General features: G+C 39.4%; 1 protein-coding gene and 1 pseudogene across 1 annotated transcript; both read left to right on the top strand.

Annotated features, from left to right (window-relative positions):
* The first annotated feature begins 224 nt into the window (after positions 1-224).
* Positions 225-9524, top strand: LOC138847806 (vomeronasal type-2 receptor 116-like). The gene is made up of 3 exons (XM_070067620.1): positions 225-635; positions 5592-5715; positions 8611-9524. Exons 1-3 carry the CDS (start codon positions 225-227, stop codon positions 9522-9524), a joined length of 1449 nt encoding a protein of 482 aa, XP_069923721.1.
* Positions 9525-15708: 6184 nt separating this feature from the next.
* LOC100356948 (protein LSM12 pseudogene) lies at positions 15709-16293 on the top strand (annotated as a pseudogene).
* The last annotated feature ends 577 nt before the right edge of the window (positions 16294-16870 follow it).

Genomic DNA, 16870 nt, shown 5'->3' with positions numbered 1-16870 from the left:
CCAGGATATTGAAGCTGAGATGGTAAAGAAAGGTGTCTGCTTGGCCTATTCAGTAAAGCTCCCTGACACTAAGTCAAGCAAGGTATGAAGAAACTGAAATCTCTTTCCTAGAGGGGATCCGAATTGCATCAGCAAATGTGCATATTCTATATGGTGATGTGAGGGGCCTCTATGTCGTGGAATTTCTAAGCAAATACTATTTAACCCTGGGGAAGGTGTGGATCATGGCTACAAAGTGGGAGATAGTTGTGAAGGAGACAGACCACGTGCTGCACTCTTTTCATGGAGGCTTCTCATTTTCACACCACAAGGGGGAAATCCCTGGCCTCAACCACTTTGTCAAGACAGTGGACCCTTCCCACTACCCAGAAGATTTCTTCCTCAGTCAACTCTGGCTTCATGCTTTTCACTGCTTACCTCCTGGGTCACTTTGTGGAACAATTGGAGTCTGCCCACCAAATGCTTCCTTTGAGTTTTTCCCAGGACGCATTGACATGCTGACCATATCTGACTCCAGCTATTTCATCTACAATGCTGTGTATGCAGTGGCCCATGCCCTCCATAAGATGCTTTCAGAACAAATAGAAAAGAGTTCTCCAGGAGACGCATCTCAACCCAGGATTCTTCCATGGCAGGTAAATGTCTCTCAAAACAGGATATGCATTGCACTTCTGATGGCATTCTCGGGTATTTCTATTGTAGTACCACATGACCGTGTTTTCATGCTGAGATTGGCATGATGATTAGTGGGCTCTTTCACACCACACCAGGCATAGATACACCTTTAATTGTTGTCTGTGTGTGGAGGAATTTTTATCTGCTATCGAACACTTAAAAAACATTTCTGCTATGGAACTTGTTGAAAATATTTAAAAACAGTATACATACTTAGAAATGCACTTAAGTCTACAGATAAATAGTTTTGGTCATCTGATCACACTGATAACCAACACGCAAATATACAACATAGTATTTCTAGTACCCAAATGATCTCCGTATCCCTCCCACTCAATTTCTTTTTTTACATGTGAAAGAGGAGCATATTGTCATTAACAAGATATGATCCAGTGAAGCAATATTAAAATTACATAGCCAATGATCTGACACCACAGAATTTTATACTCTATATATTAACTAGGACAAATAAGAGAAACATGATATTTTTGTAGTTCAGGCTTATATAATTTACTGTAATGACCTCCAGTTTTAAATGTCAAGATTTCATTCTGAATCATGTCTGAGTAATATTCAAATATATATCACAATTCCTTCACCCAGTCATCAGTTGATGGACATCTAGATGGTTGCACTTCTAAGGTATTGCACATTGAGCTGCTATAGAATTCTGAGTGCAGGCGACTCTTTCATGTGTTGATGTCATTTCCTTTGAATACATTCTCAGGTGTGAGACTACTGGGCCATGTGGTAGAACTAGTATTGGTTTTCTGAAAAATTCCTCTCCTGTCTTCCATTATGGTTGTACCAGCTTACAATCATTCCCATAAAATGTATTGGGGTATTTTTTCCAGACCCTCAGCAGAATTTATTTTTCAAATTTTGGATAATATTCATTCAAATTTGGGGCAAGTGAAATCTCACTTCAGTTTTTATTGGCACTTCCCTGATGGTTACTGGTCCTGAGCATCTTTTCATGTTTCTCTTGACCATTTGTATTTCATCCTTTGAAAAATGCCTGTTCATATCTTTAGTTCACTTCTTAACTAGATTGTTGGTTATGTCGTTGTTAAGTTTTTTGAACTCCTTATACAATCTGGACATTAATACTTTCTTGGATCCATGTTTTGCAAATATTTTCCCCCATTCTGTAAGTAGTGTCTTCACTTGGATGAGTGTGTCTTTTGCTGAGCAGAAGTTACTTAGCTTAATGTACATTGTTGCCTTTATTGCCTTTATTTCTTGGATTTTATCCAAGAAATTGTTGCCTAGGTAAATATCTTGCAGTGTTTCCCCAATGTTTTCCTCTTGTGATTTGATGGTTTTGGTTTAAAGCTTAAATCCTTGATAAATTTTAAATTGATATTTGTATAGGGTGTAAGGTAGCAGTCTGATTTCATATCTCTAGATGTGGAAATCCAAATTTCCCAACACCACTTGTTGAAGAACTGTCTTTTTCTTGGGAATCAATTTAGCTCCATGTAAAATTTTCAATTCATACTCAATAACGACAGATCATAGAAGAATAATGTTATTCACTGTAGGATGAAATGCTATAAAATACCTTAATAAAGCTCATTACAAAGACTTGGAAGAAGGAAATGATTAAAACTACTCTTTTGTTTGGAAGGATTGCAAAGCTAGGAAATATGGACTATCATGTATCCCACAGCAGCTAAAAATCTATTTGGTTATAATATAAATATTCCCTATAATCTCAAAAGGTAGCTGTATTCTCAACAAAAAATAGTCAAAGTGCAAAGAGAGAAATAAAAGCCATGGAACAATAAACTCTACTGAGGTAAAAAATGTTATACAAATAAACTACACATACACAGCATACACATTTTTGTAAGTTAAGAGCTACCAGCGGCAGCCAGAGATGTACAAGCAGATTTGGTAAAATGTTTATTTAGAAAAATTATGCTTGGATTTCTAATTCATTGAATTTAATTCAACTGATATTATTTTCAGTTTTCTTAAACTTTTAAAAATTATTTCAAAATCAAAATTACTATGAGAAAGAGAGAGGCAGAGAAAAGAGGAGAGAGATCTAGCATCTGCTGATTCACTCCACAATGGCTGCATGTACCAGGATTAGGCCAGGTCAAGCCAGGATGCAGGAGCATCAGTTGCTCTCCTACATGAGTGCAGGGGCCCAAGCACTTGGAACCTCAAGTGCTGCTTTCCCAGGCACATTAGCAGAAAGTTGAATCAGGAGTAGAGCAGTTGGGGTTTCCATCGGCACTCACAGGGGTGCTGGGAATTGTGGAAAGTGGCTTGACCTGCTGCACCACAAGATCAGCCCAAATGCTGTTAAATTAAAACAAAATTTACTGATATAAAAGAACAGATTTCATGTATTTCATTGATACAATTTTAAGAAGATAACCATCTTTTCTTCCTTTCCCTTCTCAGTCCCCCCTTCTTCCATTCCTTTTTTCCTTTTAATTTTTGCAACAACGTAATTTCAATTTACTTTAAATCACAGATTTAATGCCTCACTAATCATAATGTTCCTCAAATGAAAAGTAGAAAGATAACTGCTCCAAGGAATTTACACAAGGGTGATAAACACAAATCAAAGCCTGAGATGTCAGTTTCATTTTTATATATTGTGTTTTTTTTTCTTCTATTCTATATTATATAGTACCCATCACCAAAACACACTTATATATTCTATTTAAGGAACTGGTATATTTCACTATGCATAATGGTATCCATGTGAATCTATTTTTTGCTAAAGAGAGAATTTCACTTTTTGGTGGGGAGACAGGGTCAAAATTTTAAAAGTGCACACAAGTGCACTCACAATAATCAAGATATTTTGCATATAAAGTCATGCTATAAAAAAGTCATGCTATTCTCATGTGGAAGAACTAAGATGAGCTTTCCTAAACCAATAACCAATCTTTCATGGTCAGCAACCCTGTGGGACTCATCCTGTGATTTCTCTGTTTAGAATCAGATGCTCCCCATCACTTTAATATGGGGGAGGCAGAATTCCCCACACTTGAACCCATGATTTTTTTAATGTATTTCACAGGTAGAGTTATAGACAGTGAGGAGACAGACAGAGAGAAAGCTCTTCCTTCCATTAGTTCACTCTCCAAATGGCCGCTATGGCCGGCACTGCATAGATCCAAAGCCAAGAGCCAGGTGATTCTTCCTGGTCTCCCATGAGGATTCAGAAGCCCAAGCACTTGGGCCTCCTCCACTGCTTTCCCGGGCCACAGAAGAGAGCTGGACTGGAAGAGGAGCAACTGGCATTAGAACCCAGTGCCTATATTGGATGCTGACACTGCAGGCGGAGGATTAACCAAGTGAGCCATGGCGCCAGCCCCAAACCCATGATATTTTGATCAGTCAGAAAAAACAGCCTCCGCCCAGTAGAAACCCTGAGGATACACAAGAGGCAAAAGAAGGATTTCTAAGTCGTGTGCACCTCCACGTCTAATCTGAATGTTCTCTCTCTTTCCAATTGTGCCTCCCCTCCAGCTTCATCCACTTCTGAGGAAAATCCAATTTACCAACAGTGCTGGGGAGGATGTTTCCTTCCATGAAACGAGACACCATATGCCACACTATGATATCCACAACATTGTGAATTTTCCTGCTGGATTTCGTTTGCTGATTAAAATCGGGGAGTTTTCCCCTGAGTGTGCACGTGGAGAATCCTTGGTCCTCAATGAAGAGATGATAGAATGGCCAGTTGCATTCAAGGAGGTGTGGATCCATGGGAATATTGGATACATACAGAGGGCTTGATGAAAGTATGGGAGGATATTATGTGTGAGAATTTACATAAGCATTCAATTCTCAATTCACATATTGGCTTCAAAAGATATGGTGTTCCTTACACATATATGAACCAGTGTGTATTAGAAGTGCATGTTTGGATTAGATATTGTTGTTTTTCTCTGGGCATGTTAATGCATTCCTAGGTTGAGTGACTAGAAAGAATGTTAAGAAATAGAGATAGAGATCAATACTTAGACATAAAATTACTAAATGTATGTCACTACAAATTCTAAAATTTTATTTCAACTTTTTATTTATATAATGTGAAAAACTTCATGTATTACATGTATATTTATAAAGATAGTGATATTTTCATCATTTAGTGAGTCATTATTATGTTTTGATGCAGTACGAACACAGTAAATTATGAATTGATCATTTGTAGAAAAATTTCTGATTTTCCTTTGTCATTGTGGGTGCTAATCAGTTCAGTTTTTTTTTTTTTCTGAATACCACCTCACAGCTGTGATCAAAAATTTTATCATCATTGTGCTGTTGAAATACCCCAGACAGTTTTGCGGGTAATATTTATAAATATTGTGTGTTATATAACAAATGCATTGGCAGTATCAGGAATTGATGCCCTCCCTGGGTATAGAAGTCCAGAAGCAGATAGATGCACAATCAATGGATTATTACATTTGTTCACCTTTTCTTTGCAGGCTTGTCTTTTTCTTAGTAGTTACTATCAGAAGTGTATCTAGTCATCAGGCTTTTTGAATATTTTTCTGGCATGTAAAATCTTCTACTCAATCAAAGAAAGAGGAGTGTAAAATAGTATCAGACATACACATTCTAGAAGAATTACCACATAAAAAGCTAAACTGAAAATATTTCAGAGGAAGCAATTCAATAAAGAGACAAATGCCCAGAAGCATAGATCCAGTGATGAGCAAAATTAAACCCATCAGGTGGCCTCATAATATTTGGTAGGCAATTGACAAACCTGGAATGAGCATCTTAGAAACTCCAATTGGATGTCTAAATAAAATCAATAAGATACAGCCTGAGGAAGACATAGTGATGACCTTGGGGTGAAAAGGCAATTAGAGACATCCTATCACAGTGCCTAATGTCATGCAAAGCAATGACCATCACTTCTCTTTCCCCATCAGACTCCTCAGTCTTTGTGTAGCCAAAGGTGTGGTCCAGGATTCAGGAAAATGCCACAGGAAGGAAAACATGTCTGCTGCTATACTTGCGTTGTTTGTCCAGAGAGAGACATTTCCAATCATACAGGTAGAATACATATAACTTACCTTGAGAACTCTACCATCTTAACTATTTCTTGATAAAAAGGAAACCAAGAATATTTGCAATGAGATAATAGTTTTCACTCACTATTTCCATACCCTTGTTGTATGTTCACTATTGCCATCTCATTATGTGTAAGCTGTTTTCTGGAGGTGCTAATCATCTCAAGCTCAACTGTGACACTGATTTGATCTGGTATCCTTCTTTTCGATCCAGCACTGAATGAGACTCTCTCAATCTGAAATCTAAACAAGAAATATAATATTTGTATTTGTTAAGGCTCTGTATGGTTATCTAGAAGTCTTGAATTCAAAACTTTTTCATAGACAACTGAAAAACAGGGAGCTAATCCACATGAATTGTGATGGGAATATTGCATTACTTTCTGTGCTACATCTTTGACATGGTGCATGCTGTTCAGTACACAGAATGAATGACACCACTTGTCCTTTATGGATATACAAGAAGAAGAGAAAAAATAAGCTGAAATATAGACACAAATATCAAATTATATATCAAAGCCAAATGTTTGAGAAATGTAAAAGTGTACTAAGACTCATTGGTAAATAGTTCCACTGTTCAATGTATAATAAATATGTTTATAATAATTTGAATTCTTCCAAAATAATGTTTCAATTCACATCATCTTAGCTCTAGAGATATTTTGATTTCAGTATCTTCAAACATTCTATACAGAGTTTCCAGTATGAAGAAAACAGAAAAATGACTTCAAGTTTCAGTGAAAATATTCAACATGCAGTAATTTAGTGAAAGAAAGAAAACTAAAGTATCATGCACTGACCCATTGTACAATATACACTTGCCTATATATTCCTGGTGTATCTCCAAGATAGGTGCCAGATGTACCTACAGATTCTATGAAAAGTAAAGGGAACACATTGAAAAGAATTGGAGGAGAAAATTCCTCTAAATTTTTGCAAATGTTTATATTCTATTTTTTTTACAAAATAATTTATTTATTTGTTTGAAAGTCAGAGTTGAAGAGAGGGGGAGAGCATAATAGAGAGGGAGAGAGGATACAGTGAGGATCTTCCATCAGGTAGATTCACTCTCCAGATAGCTCCAATGGCCTAGACTGGGCCAGGCCAAAGTCAGAAACCAGGAGCTTCTTCCAGGTCTTGCAGAGGCCCAAGCATTTGGGCCTTCCTCTGCTGGTTTCCTAGGCACATTGGCATGGAGATCGTTTGGAAGTGCAGCAGTCAAGACATGAGCAGGAACCTGTTCAGATGCCATCATTGCAGGCAGTGGCTTTAACCACTACATCACAACTCCACTCCCTGAAGCTTGTACTCTTGCATGAGTACCAAGGATAAAAACAGAGTAGGACTCTTACTGCAAGTATAGCTCAACTAACACCATTTTCTTTCTTTCTTTTTTTTACAGGCAGAGTGGACAATGAGAGAGAGACAGAGAGAAAGGTCTTCCTTTGCCGTTGGTTCACCCTCCAATGGCCGCTGAGGCTGGCATGCAGCGGCCTATGCACCGTGCTGATCCGATGGCAGGAGCCAGGTACTTCTCCTGGTCTCCCATGGGGTGCAGGGCCCAAGGACCTGGGCCATCCTCCACTGCACTCCCGGGCCATAGCAGAGAGCTGGCCTGGAAGAGGGGCAACCGGGACAGAATCCGGCGCCCTGACCGGGACTAGAACCCGGTGTGCTAGCGCCGTTAGGTGGAGGGTTAGCCTAGTGAGCCACAGTGCCAGCCCACCATTTTCTTTCTTTTTAAAAAAGATTATTTTATTTGAAAATCAGAGAATCAGTGAATGAGAGAGAGAGAGAGAGAGAGAGAGAGAGAGAGAATCTAATTGTTCACTCCTCAGATGGAACAATGGCCTGGGATGGGCCAGCAGGTACTGGGAGCCAGGAGCTTCCTTTTGGGTCTCCCACATGGGTGTTGGGGTCACAAGTGCTTGTGGCATTTTCTGCTGCTCGTTCTAGGTGATTAGCAGGGAGCTGGATTGGAAATTCATCAACTTAAACACAAAACAATGTCCATAAGGGATCTGGCATTGCAGTTGGTGGCTTTACCTACCATGCGACAACACCAACCCTATTTTGGTTTGTACAATTGAAATTTGACTGAAAGAAAGAAATATTTTCCAACTGGCCTGTTCTTAATGACTTCTTTCATGGTGTAGCAGTAGAAGTGCATTATTTCAAGTGAGACAATGTGGTGTCCAACATGCTGTTCACATGAGCTATAATGGTGAACAAGCCATAATTTGAAGTTAAGAAGAATGCCTAGTTGTCTTTGAGTAACATGATGAAAATACCACTTATTTCCATAGAACCACAGAATGGCAATTAGCTACAGTTCCCATCTATTCAACCTCAGTATCACAACATTTATATGGAAACATGGACAAGATGAATCCATGTAGGAAATTAGGAATGGAGGTCCCAGGAATGAAAGATAATTTATATAGGACATTTCCATTTGAGGATAAGGAAGAAAATCCTTAAACCTGATGATCCCAGATAAATATTCTAACCCATGTGAACAAAGGATTTCTCCAGAAATGACACTGAGGACTGTAGAGAGGAGGGCTGGGAAGAATCCAAGCCCATATGAAATATAGAAAATTCCTCATTGTTTAGAAATTAAACACTGAAAAAAATCTCTGACAGATAGGATGAGAACACAGAGCCCCATGTGCTAAAGAGCTAGTTTGAATGAATTTCCTCCACCTGCAGATGAGCATTCTGCCTTGGTTAGGTGCACAGAAATACTTTAGTGTTTCTTGGTATACATCACCCCAGGCTGAATTCACCATGAAATTGCAAAGGTGAGCTTTTTCCCTAACAGGGAAAAAGGAGCAAATTGTTAAATGGAAACACAGAGTCTTCCTTTTCCCCACAGATGCAGAGCAGTGCATCCCATGTGCAGATCACGAGTACCCAAACATGGAGAGAAACCGCTGCCTCCCCAAGCTGGTGACCTTCTTAGCCTTTGAGGAATTCCTGGGGATGGCCCTGGCCTGCATGGCTCTGTGTTTCTCTGTCCTAACAGCTGCCTTCCTCTGGGTCTTTGTGAAGCACCGAGACACTCCCATCGTCAAGGCCAATAACAGGACCCTCAGCTACATCCTGCTCATCGCCGTCTTCCTGTGCTTCCTCTGCTCCTTACTCTTCCTTGGCCGTCCCAACACAGCCACCTGCCTCCTCCAGCAAATAGCATTTGGCCTTGTGTTCACAGTGGCTGTTTCCGCTGTGCTGGCCAAGACCATCACTGTGATTCTGGCCTTCAAAGCTCTGAAACCTGGAAGAACGATAAGGCGGTTATTGGTATCAGGCACTTCTAACTTCATCATTCCCATCTGCTCCATGATCCAACTGGTTCTCTGTGGCATCTGGTTGGGAACCTCTCCTCCCTTTATTGAGGTAGATAAACATTCTGAGCACGACTACATCATCCTGGTGTGCAATAAGGGCTCAGTCACTGCCTTCTACTGTGTCCTGGGCTACCTGGGTTCCTTGGCCCTGGCCAGCTTCATTGTGGCTTTCCTAGCCAGGAATCTGCCTGACACATTCAATGAAGCCAAGTTTCTGACGTTCAGCATGCTGGTGTTCTGCAGTGTCTGGGTGACCTTCCTGCCTGTCTACCACAGCACCAAGGGGAAGGTCATGGTGGCCGTGGAAGTCTTCTCCATTTTGGCCTCCAGTGCCGGGCTCCTGGGCTGCATCTTTGCCCCCAAGTGCTATGTTATTCTCATAAAACCTGATAAAAATTCTTTGAAAGCTTTAAGGAACCAATGCAGTTGTAGGAGACCCTAAAATATTTTTCTCAATGGTTTCTCTACATTTTCAAATTTTGTAAACAAAAACCAAATTGGTAGTAGATTTCCAACATTGTAAAATAAGCAAAACTAAAAAAACATTTTTGTTTAGGTATTTGGCCTAGCAATTAATTAATCTTGTCCCACATGACAGTAGCTAGGTTTGTGATTTGGTTCTGACCCCTGATATCAGATTGCTAGGATATTAAACACTTTGTGTCCCTGTCAATTTTTTCCCTGGCTCCTGGCTTCTGGACTCAATCCAAGATAAACCACTATGGGAAATGAGACGTGAAGTAGTGAAAGGTTGGACTCTCAACCATCTCTCTCTTTCTCTCTGCTTCTCTCTCTCCCTCTCAAAAATGCAAAGCAGGCTAGAAATATTTTCATATAAAGTAAAAGGAATCACTGTTTAAAACTGAAACAAAGCTGAGCATCAACATATAAATAGCAATTACATTTCATATGATAGGGCTATCCCTGAAAATATGCAGAGTAATTAATTTCATCTTTGTTTATTACTTAGATACCATATATGTTCTTATTTGTTGTTTTAACTTTTCTTTAATTAATAGAAATTTCCAAAGTACAGCTTTTGGATTACAGTGGCTTTTCCCCCCATAACTTCCCTCACATCCACAACCCTCCAATTCCCAGCACCTCTCCCATTCCATTCACATCAAGATGCATTTTCAGTTATCTTTATATACAGAAGATCAATTTAGTATATAATAAGTAAAGATTGCAACAGTTTGCACCCACACAGAAACACAAAGTATAAAGTACAGTTTGAGTACTAGTTATAACATTAATTCACAGTGTACAACACATTAAGGACAGAGATTCTACATGAGGAGTAAGTGCACAGTGACTTATTGTTGTCTTAACAATTCACACTCTTATTTATGGCGTCAGTATTCACCCTAGGCACTTGTCATGAGCTGCCAAGGATATGGAAGTCTTTTGAGTTCACCAATTCAATCTTATTTAGACAAGATCATAGTCAAAGCGGAAGTTCTCTCCTCCATTCAAAGAAAGGTACCTCCTTCTTTGATGGCCCATTCTTTCCACTGGGATCTCATTCACAGAGATCTTTCATTTAGGTCTTTTTTTTTTTGCCAGAGTGTCTTGGCTTTCATGCCTAAAACACTCTCATGGTCTCTTCAGCCAGAACCAAATGTCTTAAGGGCTGATTCTGAGGCCAGAGTGCTGTTTAGGACATCTGCCATTCTATGAGTCTGCTGTGTATCTCACTTCCCATGTTGGATCGTTCTCTCACTTTTTGATGATATCAGTTAGTATTAGCAGACACTAGTCTTGTTTATGTGATCCCTTTGACTCTTAATCCTTTCAATTTGATCCATTGTGAACGGAAACTGACCACTTGGACTAGTGAGATGGCATTGGTACATGCCACCTTGATGGGATTGAATTGGAATTCCCTGGCACGTTTCTAACTCTACTATTTGGGGCAAGTCAGCTTGAGCATGTCCCAGTTGTACATCTCCTGCCTCTCTTATTCCCACTCTTATATTTAACAGGGATCACTTTTCAGTTAAATTTAAACACCTAAGAATAATTTTGTGTTTATTAAAGTGTTCAACCTATAGCATTAAGTTGAACAAAAAACACTAAAAGGGATAAAGTATTAAGTTTTTTATGTTCATATTTGAAAACATGTCTCAGTTATAACTGCTTTATGTTGTTTCTCTAAATGTCATGGAGAATTTGTCATTTTGTGGTTATAAAGTGGAATTTGTTTCCAAATACAAGAGTCAACTAGTCCATGAGCATTCTTCTCTTTGAACACTGTATTGTTCACAAACATCTTAGTTACTAAGTATTTTCTAGCTATTTGGAAATGGCATTTTTATTTTTACCACATCTGGAGGTGTTTTTCATGATTACATAGGAGTGATTCTATAACTGTCTCATCTACCATTGGACTGCTATCATTTTGGCCTTTGCTTAGAGTTCTTATTCCAGGAGACAATGATGCTATTATTGAGGTGAAATTCACATACCCAGTAAGAACCACTGTAGTATTTGACAAGGATGTGGTATTACAGTACTTTCACATTCAAATTCTACATTGATTTTCTATAAAGTATGTTCAAAAGTTTGAGCAATAATCATGTCTGTAGATTGAGCCTTTTGCATCACCCTGTAATCAAAGCCTTTCTGCATTAAGCAGCCACTTGCAAGTTTTCATGAACGTTGTTTATGCAACCATTCATCTCCTTTAGTTGCTATGTGTTTACCTACTCTGGACAGTTGCTGGCAATGGAGTGAGATAATATGAGACCTCTTAGATCTAGCTTCTTTCCCATGGCATTACATTTTTGATTCACCCAATTATAGCAAGTACCCTTCATTATTTTTATAGCTGTATAAGATTCAATCTTATGGCTTTTCCACATTCAATGTATTCAATCATTCAAAAATGATGATTTGGGTTGTCTGCAAACTTTCATGTTATGAACAGATTGTTCTGAGCATTCTTGTAAAAATATATATTTGGTACGCACCTTCAGCTCTTCTGAGTGCACAGGGTATTTCCAATGGTTCTGAGAAAAATGCAGTGAATATATATGTTCATTTCAGTAAAAACTTTTAGTTTTTATTTATTCATGTTTTAAACAAGTATCTAAAGCTGAAAGCAATTAAAAACACACACCCCAAAATAATTGACTTACAAGTGAAAAGTTTTAGAAAGTAATGAAGATACTGAAGAAACAAAACTTTCTATTATCCAAATATATGAAATACTTAGATATAAATATGTTGAGTGTTAAAATTTTAGACTAATATAACTTATAAAAGTATAGTCAGTATAGTAGTATTTTCTATCATATGACTTCTTCATGACATTTCTTAATGGCTTGCTTTTTAATGAATATTTCTTAAATATCCATTTCATAATTCATTTATTTATTTTATATTAATTTTTTAAAAAGGAAATATTTTCTAAAACTAGCTAATTATGTTCTTTTTTGTAGGCTCTTTGAAGATTTTATACTCGAATATATCAACTCTTGTCAAATTAGGATTCTTAAGTTAGATTTACTTTTTTTTAAGATCTATTTATTAATTTGAAAGAGTTACACAGAGAATGAAGGACAGAAAGGGAGAGAGAGAGAGAGAGAGAGAGAGAGAGAGAGAGGTCTTCAATCCACTGGTCCACTCCTCTATTAGCCACAACAGCCAGAGCTACACCTATCAGAAGCCAGTAGTCAGGAGCTTCTTCCAGATCTCCCATGCAGGTACAGGGGCCCAAGGACTTGGACCTTCTTCCACTGCTTTGCCAGGCCATAGCAGAGAGCTGGATCAGAAGTGGAGCAACTGGGACTTGAACCAGCAATCTTTTGGGATGCCAGCACTGCAGGCATTGGCTTTACCCGCTATGCCACAGTGCCAGCCCCAAATTTAGATTTTCAGTGAAATAAATGCATCCAATTCAGGGCTTCAAGTGGTCAGATAATTCACAATGTTCACTTCATCTTCATTTATTGATTTCCTGGGTACTGAATTTATCTATGTCTTTTCACATTTTACAATGGAACCTTCACTATAGATTGCCATATTTCTTAGGCAAATATATGAATTTTTGCAATTTAAAATGTGTTTATGTTATTGTGAAGAAGAGAACAGATGTTCTGTTTTCTCTCTATGAATTTCTTTGTTCCCCTTTCCTTGGAAATCTGGACTTTTCTAATTTCCCATTTTTCATCCATAATTTGAATGTCAAGTAAACTGTTACTTGTTCACTATGCAGGGAGAAATACATTTATCCAATCATTTTTCAGTTGGAGTACATTGATTCTTAGTTTTCAGTGTTGAATGAAATAATAAAGTGCCATAGCACTTTTGCTCAATCATATGAAAATTTTTACAGTATCAAGATGACAGTGTTTCCTTTTTAGCATAAAGATACTTTCCTATTTTGTCATATTATGTTGCACATAGTATCATTACATATCTATTAAAAATTTTTTTCTGTGTTCTAAACAAATATTGCTTTCCCATACACACCTGAACCAAAATTGGTGTTCTGTTCACAAGGAGCAATTACTTGTTGGACACTAAATAAATGTGGTACCAAAATTATGCTATGGGCTGGTGCCACTGCTCACTAGGCTAATCCTCTGCCTGCAGTGCCAGCACCCCAGGTTCTAGTCCCGGTTGGGGCGCCGGATTCTGTCCCGGTTGCTCTTCTTCCAGTCCAGCTCTCTGCTGTGGCCCAGGAGTGCAGTGGGGGATGGACCATGCCTTGGGCTCTGCAACCACGTGGGAGACCAGGGTGAAGCACCTGGCTCCTGGCTTCGGATTGGTGCAGCATACTGGCCACAACGTGCTGACCATTGCGGCCGCTTGGGGGGTGAACCAATGGAAAAAGGAAGACCTTTCTCTCTGTCTCTCTCTCTCTCACTGTCTAACTCTGCCTGTCAAAAAAAATAATTATGCAACGGAGTCTTCCAATGTGTCATTATATTTATTTTAATGATAGGAGTGATGAATTAAATTTTTCTTTAATCATTTTACCTTAGTGATACACTTTTTTATTATGGAGGATACATTTGTTCACCCCAGGGTTACTTTTAGCTCTTGCTATCAGCTGAATATTGAATAACTTAATCTGCTTTCCCCAAATGGGAAGTTGTCAGCTATTCTATACCATGCATAAAGTTAGTAGAAAACCTGAAGACTGAAGAATATACACTCATTAAATTCCTGTCTTATTAAGAGCAAACAGAAGTATACTAATACAAAAAGTAGGCCTAAGTGTTATGAGAAAAACATCAACACAATGATACAAGCTACAACCTTGGTAGACAGGGAAATATTGGGCAGTGAAAGAAGCTCATTCCAAAGGGTAACAAAGTGAAATAGAGGTTCTAGATTGTCAGGCATTAGGTGGAACAATGATGAGAAAGGCAACAACATTTAATGAGGTAGTGCATATATCAGAATAGATAGGCACCTCTCCTGGCAGATCTGGACAGTGGCAGTAGTGGTTCTGGGTCCCAACAGTCTCACCAATGCCAAGACCCCAAGAGTTGGATCAAAGGGATGTGCTCATGGGGTGGACACAAAAATCTTGATACCTGCCCTCTGCTTCTAAAAGGCTGGAGAGCAAATGAAAAATTCTATGGAAGCACAAGGGTGAGGACCTCTGATTTCATTGGTCTGCCTTCCTCCAATACATTTTTCAGAATTACCAATAGGGACAGAACACACAGGCACAAAATACACTCACATGCAGTCACAATGATACCTAACACATACACACGATCTTCAATTTGCCAAAATGCTGACACTGTATTTCCTGGCTTGAATATAAGCATCGAGTTGTGCCTCTTTCTACAGACCATCTTTGTAGACATTTATTTTCAGAGAATTTTGGCAGCTGCTGACCTTCAGATCCACTGAAGTGTGCAAGTGGTAAAGCTGTAGGTAGAGAAAAATCAGAGATTATGACATGTCAAGATATCTCCAGCATTGAGTCAGAGACCAGAGTGTCAGCTGAAATAGGGAGAACATGGGGTAGATACTGTCTGCAGGGTCAGCCCTGTGCAGGGAGAACTGGTCTCTGTGTAGGGCACAACCAAGTCCCAGAATAGCTGTGTCCTCAGCCTATTTAATGTGTGTGACAGTCTAGTGATTCAAAGACACAGCTAGTAGCCAAATTGAGACATTTCTAAGTCAGTCACTTTGCCAAGAACTCGCCTTTGTGTCTCTGTTGTCAGGAAAGGTCAGACCTCTGGTCATTTTATTGCTTTATCCCTCTCCATCCCAGGAAATCAGGAAAGCACCCTGCCCTGATGCTCTGTGCCTGTGACTGGGAAAAAGATTATAAAGGATGCGTGGAGATGGACATCTGTGAATTATCTCTCCTGATGCCAGGATTTGAATCATCCTTGTGCATGATTCTGAGTTTCTTCCCCAGGATGTGTGAGGACCTGACTGCATCCCAGGTCCAAGGGTATTCTTTCTCTCCAATTAAACTTACCTGAGTATTGCAGTCCCTCTTTCTATAAATTGACATTTAAAATTTATTTAGATAAGCAGGTTTTCTTAATAGATTTTAAACAAATCCAAAGTTTCTATGATTCAACAGGGGAAATACATTTCCTTAATGTTTAGAATGCTTACTTCAGGCTGGCTGTGGCTGCTCTCCCAAGATGGCAGCTCCTTGGGGCGAGTACTTCAGCGATGGGAGCCAGGTGTTGTGCCAGATGTGCCAGGAGCAGCGGTTGCAGGGCGAGGTGGTAGCCTTCGACTACCAGTCCAAAATGCTGGCTTTAAAATGTCCCTCTTCCAGCGGAAAGCCCAACCACACAGACATCTTGCTCATAAACTTACAGTATGTTTCAGAAGTGGAAATTATGAACAACCGCACAGAAACCCCTCCTCCCTTAGCTTCACTCAATATCAGTAAGCTTGCCAGCAAAGCACGGATGGAGAAGGACAAGAAGCTGAGCCAGGCCTATGCAATCAGTGCTGGTGTCTGCCTAGAGGGCCAGCAGCTCTTCCAGACCATCCACAAGACCAATAAAGACTGTAAGTGGCAAGAAAAAAACATTGTAGTTATGGAAGAAGTTGTTATTACACCCCCATATCAAGTGGAAAACTGTAAAGGCAAAGAGGGGAGTGCACTGAGCCATGTACGCAAAATAGTTGAAAAGCATTTTAGAGACGTGGAAAGCCAAAAGATCCTGCAGTGTTCACAAGCCCAGCAACCACAGAAGGAGGCTGCCCTGTCCTGAGTCCACACACACCCAGGACTCTTCCAGCATCCTGCCCCACAGGGCGGTGGCTTCGGCGGAGGCAGGCCGGGAGGGAAGGGATCCTGTATTTCCTGTTGGCTCTTGTTAACAGAGGGTCTGTTAGAGTTTAAAAAAATGTCTGCCACCCCCAAGAATGACTCCAAGAGACTCTCTCATGCAATCAGCAAAGGATTAAGGATTTATTGATCCAGCATGCTGGGGCTCTCTGAACGTGCAAGAACAGAGGAGCCCCGAGGAACTAAAGCACAGGGTTTATAAAGGCAAAAACCACAGAATCGGGAGGGGGGATACACGGTTGCTAAAATCAAAAGAGAGTACATAGTTACTGGGGTCAACATAAAAAAAGTCCTAAGTGAAATTAATATCCATTATAATCTTGACAATACCAGTTACAATCGTACAATTATCAATTATGATCTTGACATTAATCCAAATTATAGGTAAGACATAGACAAATCACATATTCATCATTAACCCAGGTGCAACCTTTCTACTTTCAAGCTTGAGCAATCATGCTAGGGGGTTTTTGTGCTCTGCCAAGGGTGATGTAGTGTAC

This window comes from Oryctolagus cuniculus (genome assembly GCF_964237555.1).
Source record: "Oryctolagus cuniculus chromosome 16 unlocalized genomic scaffold, mOryCun1.1 SUPER_16_unloc_1, whole genome shotgun sequence".
Lineage (NCBI taxonomy): Eukaryota > Metazoa > Chordata > Mammalia > Lagomorpha > Leporidae > Oryctolagus > Oryctolagus cuniculus.
The sequence above is the reverse complement of the archived record's forward strand: the minus strand, read 5'-3'. Positions and strand labels throughout refer to the sequence as shown.

Bases quoted from the DNA above. Each gene is read 5' to 3' on its own strand.
- LOC138847806 (XM_070067620.1), top strand. From the start codon at position 225: ATGGCTACAAAGTGGGAGATAGTTGTGAAGGAGACAGACCACGTGCTG. The intron at 636-5,591 runs GTAAATGTCTCT...TTTCCCCATCAG, and splicing joins CCAGGATTCTTCCATGGCAG to ACTCCTCAGTCTTTGTGTAG. The intron at 5,716-8,610 runs GTAGAATACATA...TTTTCCCCACAG, and splicing joins AGACATTTCCAATCATACAG to ATGCAGAGCAGTGCATCCCA.